General features: G+C 61.8%; 1 protein-coding gene across 1 annotated transcript; it reads left to right on the top strand.

Annotated features, from left to right (window-relative positions):
* The first annotated feature begins 1,936 nt into the window (after positions 1-1,936).
* Positions 1,937-12,896, top strand: LFNG (LFNG O-fucosylpeptide 3-beta-N-acetylglucosaminyltransferase). Its single transcript, XM_054212843.1, has 8 exons — positions 1,937-2,383; positions 9,728-9,776; positions 10,668-10,767; positions 10,925-11,078; positions 11,170-11,255; positions 11,545-11,710; positions 12,003-12,088; positions 12,180-12,896. The coding sequence occupies exons 1-8, from the start codon at positions 1,991-1,993 to the stop codon at positions 12,244-12,246; spliced, it is 1,101 nt and encodes a 366-aa protein (XP_054068818.1). The 5' UTR covers positions 1,937-1,990; the 3' UTR covers positions 12,247-12,896.
* The last annotated feature ends 684 nt before the right edge of the window (positions 12,897-13,580 follow it).

Raw genomic sequence — 13,580 nt, forward strand, 5'->3', positions numbered from 1 at the left:
CAGCAATAGCGGGAAGTGGGGAGTGTGGGATTCGGTTCCTGTGTTTGTACGGTCTAACTGCTTTTTTTTTTATTTTATTATGGGAGGCTTCTTTGGCAGCATAGGTCTCTCCCCAGACATGGGCAGTGCCTGCAAAAGCAAACCCCACAGCCTCCCTGAGCATTTCTAGCCCGGGGCTGTGGTCCAAGGGCTGACCAGGGGAATGTATAGCCTAAAATCAGGAGGAGGCAAATGCTGGGGCTTGCCTGAGGAAGCAGCTTCCCTGCTTCGTCCTGGCTGGTATTATGGTATTGTTTATCCAGTGCCAGAGATGAATGGAGCACGTGACAGCAGGAAAAATGCAACTTGGACAAGGTCCCTGCCCAAAAATGCAGCAGCCCCTGATTAGGGCATTACATTGCAGCCCAGGCCCAAACCCAAATCCGCCTCCCTGTAGCAGCGCACACGCAGGGAGAGAAAACCCCAAGCGCTGCCTGCCTGCAGGGAGGGTGGATAAGGGGGAAAAGATGCCCCGGGCTTTGGCGTCAGTAAAATAGCAGGCTGGTGGCACATCCAGGAGCAGATTTCAACCCAGTTTTCCCTTGCAGCCGCCACTTCTCCCACTGCCTGGCTGGAAACATCCATGTCTCACTTAACAAGGCATCGTTATCATGGTTAGTGATCACTGGTGGGGCTTGCTCGGCATCTATGCAGCATTTGTTTTCAGACACCCCTGCACCTTGGGGCTCCAAAGCACGGTGCTGCACCCACAATGGGGCTAGCCAGGTCTGGGAGCATCTCCAGGACTCCCCGAGCAGGGATGGGAACAGACCCCCCAGCACCCAGTGCCCAGATTTACCCACCAGACTGCAGCTTGGTGGAAGTGAGAGCACTGCTGTGTTTTGGGGGACTTTTGGGTTTGTTTTTTTTTTTCATTATGTTCAGCTCTGAAGCCCTCAGCACAGGAAAGACATGGGCCAGTTGGAACAGGTCCAGAGGAGGCTATGAAGACGATCAGAGGGCTGGAGCCCCCCTCCTATGAAGACAGGCTGAGAGAGTTGGGGGTCTTCAGCCTGGAGAAAAGAAGGCTCCGGGGAGACCTTATTGTGGCCTTTCAGTACTTAAAGGGGCTACAGGAAAGATGGGGACAAACCTTTTAGCAGGGCCAGGTGCGATAGGACAAGGGGTAATGGCTTTAAAATAAAGGAGAGGAGATTTAGGCTAGATATAAGGAAATTTTTTATAATTAGTGTAGTGAAACACTGGCCGCCCAGAGAGGTGGGAGATGCTCCATCCCTGGGAACATTCCAGGTCAGGTTGGAGGGGGCTCTGAGCAACCTGATCTGGTTGAGGATGCCCCCGCTCATGGTGGGGGGTTGGACTAGATGGCCTTTAAAGGTCCCTTCCAACCCAAACCATTCTATAATCCCATGATTCTATGCTTGGCCTCAGATGAGACTTGATGGGAAACAGCCCGGAGTCTGGTCAGGCTGGACGGCTTTCTGGTAACCTCTTGGCCACGGCTGTGAGAAACCCCCGGTGCAGGGCTGGGAAACGACAGCCCAGGGCCAGCATCGCTGCCGGCACAGCAGCCACCCGTGCTCCGGGCACGCTGGGGGGGTACAGGGACCGGCGTACCCCCATCCCGCCATCCCCCCCCGGGGACCGGGATGGGAGGGAAGGAGGAGCGGGCAGCCTGCGGGCACCGACCCCCGCGTCCCGCCCGTGGGCAAGGCAGAGGAGCGGGGGACAGCCACGGGCAGGACGGGGCCGAGGGGCGGGCGGACGGCGTGTAGGGGGCTGGCGGGGAAGATGCCGCGGGCGGAGGGGGGACACGGATCGGGGCGGGCGCTGCTCCCGCCCCGCGTGGGGGCGGCCCCGGTGCGGTCCCTCCCCGGGCGGGGCGGGGGCGGTTTAAAGGCGGCGGCGCGGCGGGGGCCGGGCCGGTGGGGCGGGCGGAGCGCGGCCGGCGGCGGCGCGGAGCGGAGAGGGGGAGTTGAGCGGCGGGAGGATGCTGAAGAGCTGCGGGAGGAAGCTGCTCCTGTCCCTCGTGGGCTCCATGTTCACCTGCCTGCTGGTGCTCATGGTGGAGCCGCCGGGGAGGCCGGGGCTGGCCCGGGGGGAGGCCGGCGGGGCGCAGCGGGCGCTGCAGAGCCTGGGGGCGGCGGCGGCCGCCCCCCCGGCGGCGCAGGGTCCCCCCGGTCTCCGCAGCTTCGCCGATTACTTCGGGCGGCTGAGCCGAGCCCGGCGGGAGCTGCCCGCCGCCCCCCCGAGCCCCCCGCGGCCGCCGGCCGAGGACATCTCCCCCCGCGATGTCTTCATCGCCGTCAAGACCACCAAGAAGTTCCACAAGGCGCGGCTGGAGCTGCTGCTCGACACCTGGATCTCCCGCAACCGTGACATGGTAAGGGGACGGGGGCTGGGGACGGTCCCCGCCGGGGTGGAGCGACGCGGCCCGGGCTGAGCCCACGAGTGACAGCCGCGGTCACAGCCCTTTGCTGTGCGGGGTCCGAGGGGTGCTGTGGCCCGGCAAACGCCACCTCCTCTTTCTGCTCCCCGCAGATCGCTGAGCCAGGAGGGCTATTGCGAGGCCGTCAGGGCTGTGCTGGAGCCAGCTGTGTTTTGGGGAGGGTGAAATGCGGCGTTGCAGGGTGAGTTTGGGATGAGTGAGCGATGGAGGGAGCCCAACACAAGCTCCTCGCACTCGGCAGCCCCCCAGAACTCTGCTCTGGGGCCTTCCTGCTGAGCAGCTGCCGTTGCAGAGCTTGCCCCGAGTTGCTGTCCGCTGGGGAAACTGAGGCACGGTGTAGGGATGGAGCCCAATCCACTGGTGCCTGCTGTGGTGTCAGGTCCCTGCGGATGCTCTCCTGGGCTGCGGGGCCTGGCTGTGGATGAGGTTTGGCAGGTCCCCAGGAGGTGCCTGCCGTTGGGTTGCCCAAAGGACACTCGGTTTAGCAGCCCAGGGCTGGGAGAGCACTGGGATGTGCTGAGGCTTTTGGTCCCGTTGCCAGGAACTGGGCAGGACTGGAGTGGCTGGGGGCTCTTGCAGGTCTGCTCTGGCTCACCCGCACCGGGGCAGTTGCAGCTAGTCTGATTGCTGACCTTACTGATGTCGTGCCCTGAGCCCTGGCTGTCCCTTACGCTGTCCTTCAAGTTGTGAAGCAAAATTAAAAAGGGGGGGGGGAAATGCCGTTTCCTTAGGAAACGTGCTTTGCCATCTGCTCTTAAGACACTTTTTCTGTCCTTAGACAGCTTCCCAAGTAAGTTATGCCTGGCCCTAACCTTTCCATCCTACTGTCTCCACGTGTTTCCTCCTGGCCTGGATTTGTGTTTCTTGATTGCAAACTGTTTTCTTTGGAAATCTAAAGTGGTTGGGGAGGGAGGGGAGGGGTGTGTGTGGGGGGGAATCGACCTGCCCCTGCCTCTTTCACCCGGGTTTGCTGGACCCCGCGGGAGGGCTTGGCGCCTGCAATTTACCCCAAACATTCGCTTACTCTTTTTTTTTTTTTTTTTTTCCCCACCCCTGTGAATCTTGTCCCTTTCTTTTTGCTGAGATCTCCTGGGCTTGGCAGTGGCTCTGCCGTCTCTCCCTGGTACAGTTATTTAATGGAAACCTCTTTTATGCTCTGCTGTCACTGCGAGGGGGTGGCGAGTGGCGGTGGGGGGAAATGCTCTTTGAGCACCTACAGATGATCCTGGGAATGGCTGCTCTTTTTTTCTTTTTCCCCCTCCCTCTTGTGAGCTCCGGCTTTCTTCTAGGTTTTTTTTTTTGTTGTTGTGCTTCGTTTGTCCGTTTGGATTCCCAGAGACCCGAGGCTCGGCTCTCACGCTGTCCCCCTGGGCAAGCTAACAAAGCCCCTTTTCTCCCGGCGCAGAGAAAAGGCTTCGCAGCCTCTTGTGTGGCACTTTCCATGGGAACGGGGGAGCCGGAGCCGGCCGTGTCCAGGTCAGGTTGCCTAGAGATGAGGGCCATGAAGCCAGGGGGGCCGCAGCCCGGCAAGGTGCCCGCCTGACAAGCCAAGCCGCTGAGTGACGGCTCTTGTACAGCACTTGAGGACAAGGAGCTGCCGAGAGAGCCGGAGGCGGCGCGAACTCCAGCCGAGCAAAGCGAGGGTTGGATGTGGGGGGGTACACACGGACGCAGAGGGGACAAACCCATGCTGCCGGTGGCAATCAGCTCCTGCCTTCCCTCGCTGACCTGGCTGCTGGCTCTGGGAAGCTTTGGGGCACCCTGGGCTCCCCCAAACTTGGCATCAGGCTGGGGTTCTTTTGCCTGCAGAGTGCAGGATGGGTGCCACGGGGCTCCTCTCCGTTGCATCCCTGTCTGGGGAGGGGCTGTGCGGTTCCTGCATCCCCTCCTTGCCCCGTGGTCTCTGTCCCGGGCGGGTGGTGTGGTGACAGCGGGGCGCTGCCTCTGCTCAAACGTCTCTCTTGGTCTGAGTCAGGCCCGGCTCTGCTCATCCTGTCCCTCTCTTGTTTGTGTCTCGCTAACGGCGTCTTGTGCCGCCTCGAGGACGCAGGGAAATTCCTGCCCAAGGGCTGAGAATCCCCCATGCCCGATCCTTCCCTGACCCTCCTCTGGCATCAAACCTCAGCCTCCCTCCTGGCTGTTCATTAGCCAGGCAGCTCCCTGCCCTGGGGAGGAGGGATGCCGGCCCTGGGGAGAAGGGATTAAATCCAGCAGGTAACTCCAGGCCAGACCCTGGCAGATAGGGGGAATAGCTATTGTGTCCTTCCTCAGCCGCTCTTTGTTCTGCCCACAATAGTCCCTGTTTCCTGCCCTCTGTCCCCTCCAAGACCCCAAAATGGGGCACCCCCTTCTCCTTCCTCCTTCTCTCCGCACGGGAGCGGGGGCAGATGCCTGTTGTCTCTGAAATCTGCTCCCCAGCTTGCACAATCCAGGCAGGACAAGCTGCTGTTGGAGGAGAGTTATGGATTTTTTTCCCCTACTTGCTTTGGGGAGAGTTTCCAGCTGTCCCGGTACCCTTAGGATGCTGGAGTGCAGTCTGGGGAAACTTTACACTTGAAAGAAAAGAGATGGGGGGGAGGAGGAAAATGGCCATTAGGCAGAAATCCTGGACAGGAGCGAGTCCAAACCCACTGGTTTCCTGCTGAGTCGGGTGATTTGCTGTGGTAGAGTTGCATAAGTAACGTGTCCCCTGTCCCCGGGGCAGCCCGAAGGCGGCCGGGCGGCTCGGCACACGCCGCGGTGCCTGCGAGGGGCCTGGGCTTGGGCTGCCGTCCCGCCGGCGTGGGATCCGCTGGCTTCCTCCAGCTCGGTGTGATAATTACAGGCTTTGAAAAATTCCTGCTCTCGGGGCACAGGGAATGGGTTTAGCCTTTTGGAGAGCGCGCTCCGCTGATGGCAGCTCCCAGATTTCTCTGGCACCTAGGCCAGGGTCCCCATCCTCGGGGGGTGGGGGGGGGGCTTCGGTGGAGCATGTCCCATTTGCGCTCCCACCGGAGCAGCTGGGACCATGGGGGCTGCTCATCCCAAACCAGCTCCGCGGTGCATCCGGCTCCCCCCAGTCCTGGGCTGTGTGCCAGGGCCTGCTGAGCACTGCTGAACTCAGCTCATGTGTGAGGGTCCCTCCCTGTTGTCTCCCCCCCAGCCCCGGGCAGCCTGTGTGGTTTGGGGGGGGGGGGGGGAGGGGGTGGAGGCCCCTTAATTGCCTGCCCCAAAGGATGATGCCGCTGTCCTTGTCCATAAAAGCTGTGGGGCCAGCGAGCGGCGCGCGTGGAGCGCCAGGCGGGAGGGTGGGGGACCCTCGCCGCACAATGAGCTCATTGTTTGCGAGGAGGTTATTAAAAAATTATAGCATTTAAAATTACAGTGGAAGATTCTTCCTCTTGCCGAAAGGAGACGGGGGGGAGGAAGGGCCCACGGCCTTGCAAGCCCCTTCCCTGCCTCTGCGGGTTCCAGCCCTGGGACCCTGTGCCAGCACGGACCCCCCCTGTCCTGGGGAAGGCCATGGTGGGGACGCTGCCGTGGCAGGGACACCACCATTGCGCTGCTCCCAGCCCGTTGGAGCGAGGTGGGGATTTTCCCTCTGAACCCCCATGGGCTGGAGGGAAAACATCTGCTGTGGGGGACACAAAGCCGGGCAGGGACCTGCTCCAGCAGCATCCTTGCCTCCCCCCGGAGCCCCTTGCCCAGCTGGAGGTTGAGCCCCCCCCCAGCACCTCTCCGTTGCCTCCCTCCCCCTGCACCCAAGCAGGGTGACCGCTTCCCCCTTGTCCTTGTGGTGAAAAGGGCTGCAGCCCCCCCCGGGTGCGGCATGGGTGGGTGCTGGGCTGCTCCAGCACTGGGAAGTGAGACATGGCGCGGGGGCAGGATTTGTGTGCCGCAGGGTCACAGGGGTGTCCGCCCGGCTGAGGTTCCCCTTTTTCGGCGGGTCTGCCGCCGGGGGCGGTGGGGATGGCAGCGGACGTGGGGTCTGCTGAGCGTGTGTCACCCCGGGAAGCTGGTGGGATGCTCGGCCAGGGACAGAGGGGTGGCCCCGGCTAGCGGGACGCCTTGCGCAGCACCCAGCCATGAGCGACCCACGAGCTCGGTCGGTGGAGGGGAAATGAGTCACTGCAAAAGGAGAAATGAAGGGGAGGGTGAAAAAAAAAAAAAAAAAAAAAGAAATGGCCCTCCCCAAGGGTGAGGAGGAGGAAGGGGGCTGCCGGCGGCTGCCTGGCTCCTTGCAGGCAGCTGGGGGGGGCTGACCCCATCCCGGCCATAGGGACCCCGGGTGCCTCTCGGTCCCCGTACACGGAGGCCGCGCATTGTGCCGGGCTGTATGGAGCGGTGGCAGCTATTGTTCGGGAGGGATTTGGCATCCTGTGTTTCTTGAAGCTGCAGTTTTGAGAACAATGAGGTTTCCTGCAGGGGCTGGGGGGGGGGGGGGGCCAGCGGGCCCTTCCTCTCCTGCACCCCGCAGGAAAAGTGACTGCGGGGGTGCCCGAGAGGTCCTGGCACCCCTTGGTGCCACGGCTGGCATGGGGGCCAAGTGGGGGAGAGGTGGAGGGGAGCGGGTGTAAGGGCTGAGGGTGCTTTCTGCCTGGGTGGGGGGCTGGCTCTGCTGCTGTTGGGTCTGGAGGTGGTGGCTCGGTAGGTGACGGCTCGGGGACACTGGCTGCAGTGTCCCATCCCACTTACCCTGCTGCAAACCGGGCACTGCCCTGATGCCCAGTGCTCTGCATCGGGGATGCCCAAGGCTGACCCACGTTTTTTTCCTGGCGTGTGGAAACGATGTTTTCTTGTCCCCCTCCTTTCCTGGTGTGTCCCCTCCCTGCAGCCCCGGTTGAGAGGGCCATGCAGGAAGGGCACAGCTCCTCTCCAAGAAATGCAGACAAACTAATTGCAAAAAAGAGGGCCTCTGATTTTTTTTTTTTTTTTTTTTTTTTAGTTTTAATTGAATTTTGGGGTGAGGCTGGGAGGGAGGTGGGGAACCTGCGAGGCCCCAGTAGCCCCCGCAAGGTGGCTTGCAGGCCTGCGTGCCCCTGTCCTGGTCCCCAAGGTGCCACCTGGTCCACCCGCACCAGGAAAATTACGGGATGTACGTGGGGAGAGGCCAGAGGGAAGATGCCTCGTTAGGAAGAAGCCTTTCGGTGCGGGCGAATAATAAACAATTGTCCCTGTGGTCTATTTATAGCGGCTGAGCCGGAGGATTAGTTGCGGGGTTATTTTTGGAGCGGCTGAAGGCACAGTTGCTGGACGGCGTTTCTGAGCTAATCAAGCAAACATTTTCTGTCTCGCCTGTGCGGAGGCTGCGTGTCCCCCGCCTCCCCCGTCCCCCTCCAGCGGGGATGGGGCTTGGTGTGAGACGTACTGGGGCGCCACATGTCTCGGGGTGGGTGAGAAAGGGCTTGTGATGGGGTCATTCTAGGCATCCTTGGATGATCTCCGCCTGCCCTGCGTCAGCTCATGCCCCCAGCAACCGCCTGACCCCTCCCTGAGCACCTGGAGGTAATGGGGACCAGCGGCGAGGTGCTGGCTGGACCCTGTGTTGGTTGGGGGTGACCATGCGTGGCACTGACCCCGTCCCACCCCAGCAGTGGTTGGGGGTGACCACGTACAGCGCTGACCCCGTCCCACCCCAGCGACGATGCGTCCCAGGGCCGCAACGACCACGGGCATCCTTGGCCCTGCAGCCAATGGGCGAATGTCCCCATCCCCCAGCTGTCCCCTCCTCATCAGCAGGTTCCCCCATCCCCTAACCCTTTGCTCGCAGCCCTCCTGACCCATGGCGGGGGGGGGGGCTGACCCCTGTCCCTCCCCAAAAGCGGGGCTGTGCGTTTGTGAGAACTTGCCTTCCCACCTCCTCCGTCCTTCCCCCCACCACCACTTTTTCTTTTCTCCTTTTCAAGCCTCAAAGGTCACTTGTAGCCCCGTCCCCTCCCATTCAGCCTTCCCGCAGGCCGGGGCTGTCCCCACCAGCCTGGGGACCCGAGCAAACACGGGCCCGGCTTAACCAGCGCAGCTGTATGCTAATGACCGCCGCTGCCCGCTTAACTCTCCCTCCACTGAGTAAAGTCAGCCCCCGCTATTGTACATCGTACCCACCTCCTCAAACAAACCACAAAACCCCAGCGCGTTCCCGGGGTCGGCCGGCTGCGGGGTGGCACCCAATTTCCAGCTCACTTGTAATTCATCATCTCCAACGCTCTCGGGCTCCATCGTTCCCCCTCCGTCGCCTCCTGCCTTTCTCCCCCCCCACCCCCCCCAGCCCTTTTGTCTTTCTTCCTTTGCCCTTTTGTGCACGTCTGGTTTTTAATAGCGCTTGGCAGCTGGTTGTGGTTTCTCTCCTCCAGCTTTGTTTGCTGCCCGCTGATTGATGGCGATGCCTTTCCCACCCCCTGCTCTCTCCTCCTGCTTCTCCCCCTTCCCCAAATCCCAGGCCAACAGCGGCCCCCCAACCCCACCCCAATCCTCCTTCCCAGGCAGCATATGCCAGGAATTAGCTGTGTAAATAGAGGAGTGCGGCCGGGCGGGCAGCACGGGTGCCCAGGGAGGAGGTAGGGTGCTGCCTGGCACCGCGGGGACGGCGCTGGGGCGGGCAGCGAGGGACCGTCCCCTCCTTGGGGCTGGCAAGAGTCACCCACCAGCAGCGGCTCAGCCACCCTGGGGGGGTGACGGGGAGCGGAGAGGAGCCATGGGGGTGTTGTGCAAGTGGCCGGGGACGGCCACGTGTTGTTGACACAGGTGGGGACACGGTTGGCAGCCGGCGCCGCGGGCAAACACACCTGCCTGGGCAGGGAGAGCCGCTGGGCGGCTGCTTTGGCGTCCCCGGCCACACGTGCCGCCCGCGCCGGATAAAGTCTGAAGTCCCCACTCAGATCCAGCCGCACTCTGCACCAGCTCCCCGTCACCCGCTCCTCTCCACGCACCCGCCTCGTGCTGGGGACGGCCCCCGTGTCACCCAAAGTCCCCCTGCCTGCTGCTGCCCCATGGAAAAGGCCGGAGGATGGGGATGCTCAGTGCGGGCGCTGGGAGGGGGCTGGGGTTTGCACCCCGGCGAGGCACGGCATTGCGTGTCATGTCCTGCCAGAACGTCTTGGCTCCCTTCTTGGTCTGAGGCTGAGCGTGTCCTGGGTTTACCTGGCTCTCCGGTGCTGCCTTGGGTTTTGGTGAGGAGGAAGGGGTCACCACTGGCGCCCCAGTGGGACCAGTCCCCAGTGCCACCCGGCTGTGCCAGGTGGTGTCTAGAGCTACGTGGCCTCGACTTCTCAGTCCTCAAAGGTGCCTCATCTTCTCTTTCAGACCTTCATCTTTACGGATGGCGAGGATGAGGAGCTGAAGAAGCAAGCACGTGAGTCCGTGGCCCTTGTCCCTTTGCATGCATCTCCTGGAGAGGTTCTCTGAGGAGCCCCCGCCTGGGGAGCGCGGCTGGCGTGGAGCCTGCCCCGGGAACTCCGAAAAAATGGCCAAAATGCCACCAGTTAGCCCTCAGGAGCTCTCACCGTAGGGACCTGGGCTGAGAACAAGGGCAACTTGTTTCACTGATGGTGCCTAAAGCACCCTCTGCCTGGAAGCCTCACATGGGGATGGGTTTCCTTCCCAGTCGGCCCAGTGCTGGGGAGCACGCTAACTGGTTGGGGGTGCCTTTGCTCCAGTGTGTCCCTGGGGCGAGCTGGGATTGATAGGCAACATGGGCAGGGTTTCATGGGAGCATTTCCCTGGCAGCCGCTCCCTCGGGCCAGGGTCAGCTCCATCTATTCTCCCCATGCAAATGACTTCTTTTCAGGCCGGGAAGGGATTGCCTTTGAGCTGGGCAAGCAAATAACAGGTGGCTGCTGTGGGAAAAGGCAGTGGGAATAGGGCAGGATTTCGGCTATTGTGTCGTGGGTGGAGAAGCCAGCTCACGGACACCCCTGGGGTGGCTGGTGCACGGCCCCAGGATGGGCAAGGTGGCGTAGGGTGGCATCATGCACATGGGATACGGCTCAACTCTGATGCACCTGCTGCATCCACATCCCTTGCTCATCCCTTCCCTTGTCTCATGTGGATCTAAAAGCCATTACCCCCCCCAAAAAATCATTCTTTGCCCAAAGTGATGTGGCAGGGAAGCCATCGAGCATCCTTGGGGTTTCCATCCCACCTGCTGCCCCTGGAATGTGCATGGTGAAGCATCGCTGCTCGAGCAGGCGGGGAGGCGTGGGATACCCCGGCACCGGGCGTTGACCCCTGTCTCTTCCCGCAGGAAACGTCATCAACACCAACTGCTCGGCCGCCCACAGCCGGCAGGCCCTCTCCTGCAAGATGGCCGTGGAGTATGACAAGTTCATCGAGTCTGGCAGAAAGTAAGCAGTGCCCGGCGCTGCCGCGGGGGACGGCGGGGCTGGGCGGGGGGTGTGGTGGGATGGTCCAGGCAGAGGCTGTTTGTGTTGTTTGGGGCCGTATCTCATCATGGGGTCTGGGGAATTGCCCCGGCCCGGCGTGACACTGCTGCCACCGCAGGTGGTTCTGCCATGTGGACGATGACAACTACGTGAACGTGCGGACGCTGGTGAAGCTGCTCTCCAGCTACCCCCACACGCAGGACATCTACATTGGGAAGCCCAGCCTGGACCGGCCCATCCAGGCGACGGAGAGGATCAGCGAGAACAAGATGGTGAGGGGGCGAGGGGGAGAGGTTGGGGCTGGGGTTCGCCCCCCGCTCGGCAGCAGGAGGTCTCACTGCCGTTGCTTCCCCTCTCTCGCAGCACCCTGTGCATTTCTGGTTTGCCACGGGAGGAGCAGGGTTTTGTATCAGCCGGGGGCTGGCGCTGAAGATGAGCCCGTGGGCCAGGTAAGAGCCTTGGCTTTGCTCACCCCGGGGGACTCACTGTGGTCCCAGCGGGGCACAGAGCGGTGACATCTTTGGGGATGGATGTTGGACCATGTTCTACCACCCTGCCTTGCTGGGAGTGTCTGTAGGGGGCTTGCAAAGAAGCTGGGAAGAACCTCGGTTCCCCCAAGTCTAATTGACTTTTAATTAGAGCTAGAGCTGGGCACCCCCTGGCCAAGCCCAGACCCCGTGGGGTGGCCACATATCCCTGGGCTTTGCTCCTCTGCAGCTCCTCTCTCTCTCCCCGCAGCGGGGGCCACTTCATGAGCACGGCGGAGAAGATCCGCCTGCCCGACGACTGCACCATTGGCTACATCATTGAGTCCGTGCTGGGGGTGAAGCTCATCCGCAGCAACCTCTTCCACTCACACCTGGAGAACCTCCACCAGGTGCCCAAGACGGAGATCCACAAACAGGTATCCCTGTCCTGATGCCCTGGGGTGGATGGAGGGCTTGGGTTGGATGGTACCATCATCTGCTTTCATGTTGGCACCTAAAAATTGGGCATCGCAACTAAGATGTTGATTTATGTGCTTCCAAAACATCAGCGGAGGGGGGAAAGCCCCATCAGCCCATCCCCGTGGGGCAATGCAGAGCGTAACTGGAGGCTGTGGGAAAAGGGGTGAATTTTGCAGCCCCCCCCATGCCCCTGCTCAATCCTCGTGATCGTGTCGGCTGCTTGACCCCACTGTGTTTCCTCCCCACCAGGTGACACTAAGCTACGGCATGTTCGAAAACAAGCGCAACTCCATCCACATGAAGGGAGCCTTCTCCGTCGAGGAGGACCCATCCAGGTGAGATGGGGGGACCCTGTCCCCCCCTCCAAGCCGGGGTGTCGCAGGGCCACCACCGTCCCGTGCTCAGCATCGCTCCTCTCCTCCGCAGGTTCCGCTCCGTGCACTGCCTGCTGTACCCCGACACGCCGTGGTGCCCCGCCAACGTGGTTTACTAGGAGACGCGTGTCCCCTCCAACCTCGTCCCGAATTTCCCCGGTATCCGACGGGCGTGCGGGACCTGCGTGCGGGTGTTGTCGGTCCGGCCTCGCCGTGAGGCGGACGGTCGGAGACGTCGTTGCTGTGGTATTGCACAGTGTGTGTGTACTGAAGGCTGCTGTGCGGCCCCTTGTCCCCTGCCCTGCCTGCCCCGCTGCCCGTGCCCGCTGCCCGCTCCGTCCGGGACGGCGGGGAGGGGACGGGTCCTGAGCACTTAACCGCTGGGCACCCCACGGCGCCGGCGAGCCCCACGCCATGTGTGGGGAGCGACCGTGGGCGCTGCGTGGCTCTGCCTCCCCCAGGCTTGCTTCTCCTTTTTTTGTTTTGTTTTGGTTGTTTTGTGTTTTTTATTTTTTTTTTTTTTTTCCTTTTAAATGTTAAGTTTTTTTTGCTGTGTGCCTCCGTCACCCCCCTCACCCGCCCCGTCCTCTCTCCCAGCCCCAAAATCTCAGCAGCGAAGCTCCAGCTCCCGATGGGGATGATGAAGGGTCAGCGGGGCGTCCCGCTGCCCGGCTCGGTGGGCAGGGGGGGCCTCCCCGCCACGGCTGACGCTGCTCCAGGGCGCTGCGAAGCTGCCGGGTGCTGGGGGGCTGCACTGGAGGGGGATGGGGGGGTGGGCTGCGAGCCGGTGTTGGCGTGAGTGCCATTTCCCGGAGCTCCCCTCCTCTGGCTAAACTGTTGCTGGCGGCATCGATCTATGCACTATTTATAGAGACTAATGTAAAGATTTTCTATAAATACAGGTTGGGGGGGGGTGGGAGGAGGATTTTCCCAGAGCCGCCGGCACAGTGTGGGTGCTGTGTTTGTAGTCTCCCTCCAGTGCTGCCCCCCCGCCTGCTCGCCGGCCCGCGCCTTTGCGAAGGAGCACTTTGGGGGCTGCGTGGGTGTCCGTGTCCCCCCCCCGCCGTGGGGCCGGAGCATCTTCCATCCATCCCTGGCTCGGCGGCGGGGGATGCTGCAGTGGCCAGAGCACCCAAGAGGTGCCCGGACGGATGGACACCCACCGTGGGCAGGCGGCGTTTCCCAGCCTGGCCCTTGCTCCCCGCCGATGTAGCCGGGGAGGGAGAAGGATTCAACATCCCCCCACCTGCCACCCTGCCTGCCCCCCCCAGCCCTGTGCCCCTGGGATAAGCAGGCTGAGCCGGAGCTGAACGTTTCCAACCCGAAGCTGAGTGAAAATAGCCCATAATGGGTGCGTTGTAAATATGTTATTGCGCCAGTATTTTTTTTACTGTGCCTCTTTTTTTAAAAAAAAAAAAAACAAAAAAAACAAAAAAAAAACCAACAAAAAAAA

The sequence above is a fragment of the Rissa tridactyla genome, chromosome 8 (assembly GCF_028500815.1).
Source record: "Rissa tridactyla isolate bRisTri1 chromosome 8, bRisTri1.patW.cur.20221130, whole genome shotgun sequence".
Classification (NCBI taxonomy): domain Eukaryota; kingdom Metazoa; phylum Chordata; class Aves; order Charadriiformes; family Laridae; genus Rissa; species Rissa tridactyla.

Coding starts and splice junctions, on each gene's coding strand:
- LFNG (XM_054212843.1), top strand. CDS start 1,991: ATGCTGAAGAGCTGCGGGAGGAAGCTGCTCCTGTCCCTCGTGGGCTCC. Junction 2,384..9,727: donor TCTCCCGCAACCGTGACATG/GTAAGGGGACGG, acceptor CTTCTCTTTCAG/ACCTTCATCTTTACGGATGG. Junction 12,089..12,179: donor GTCGAGGAGGACCCATCCAG/GTGAGATGGGGG, acceptor TCTCCTCCGCAG/GTTCCGCTCCGTGCACTGCC.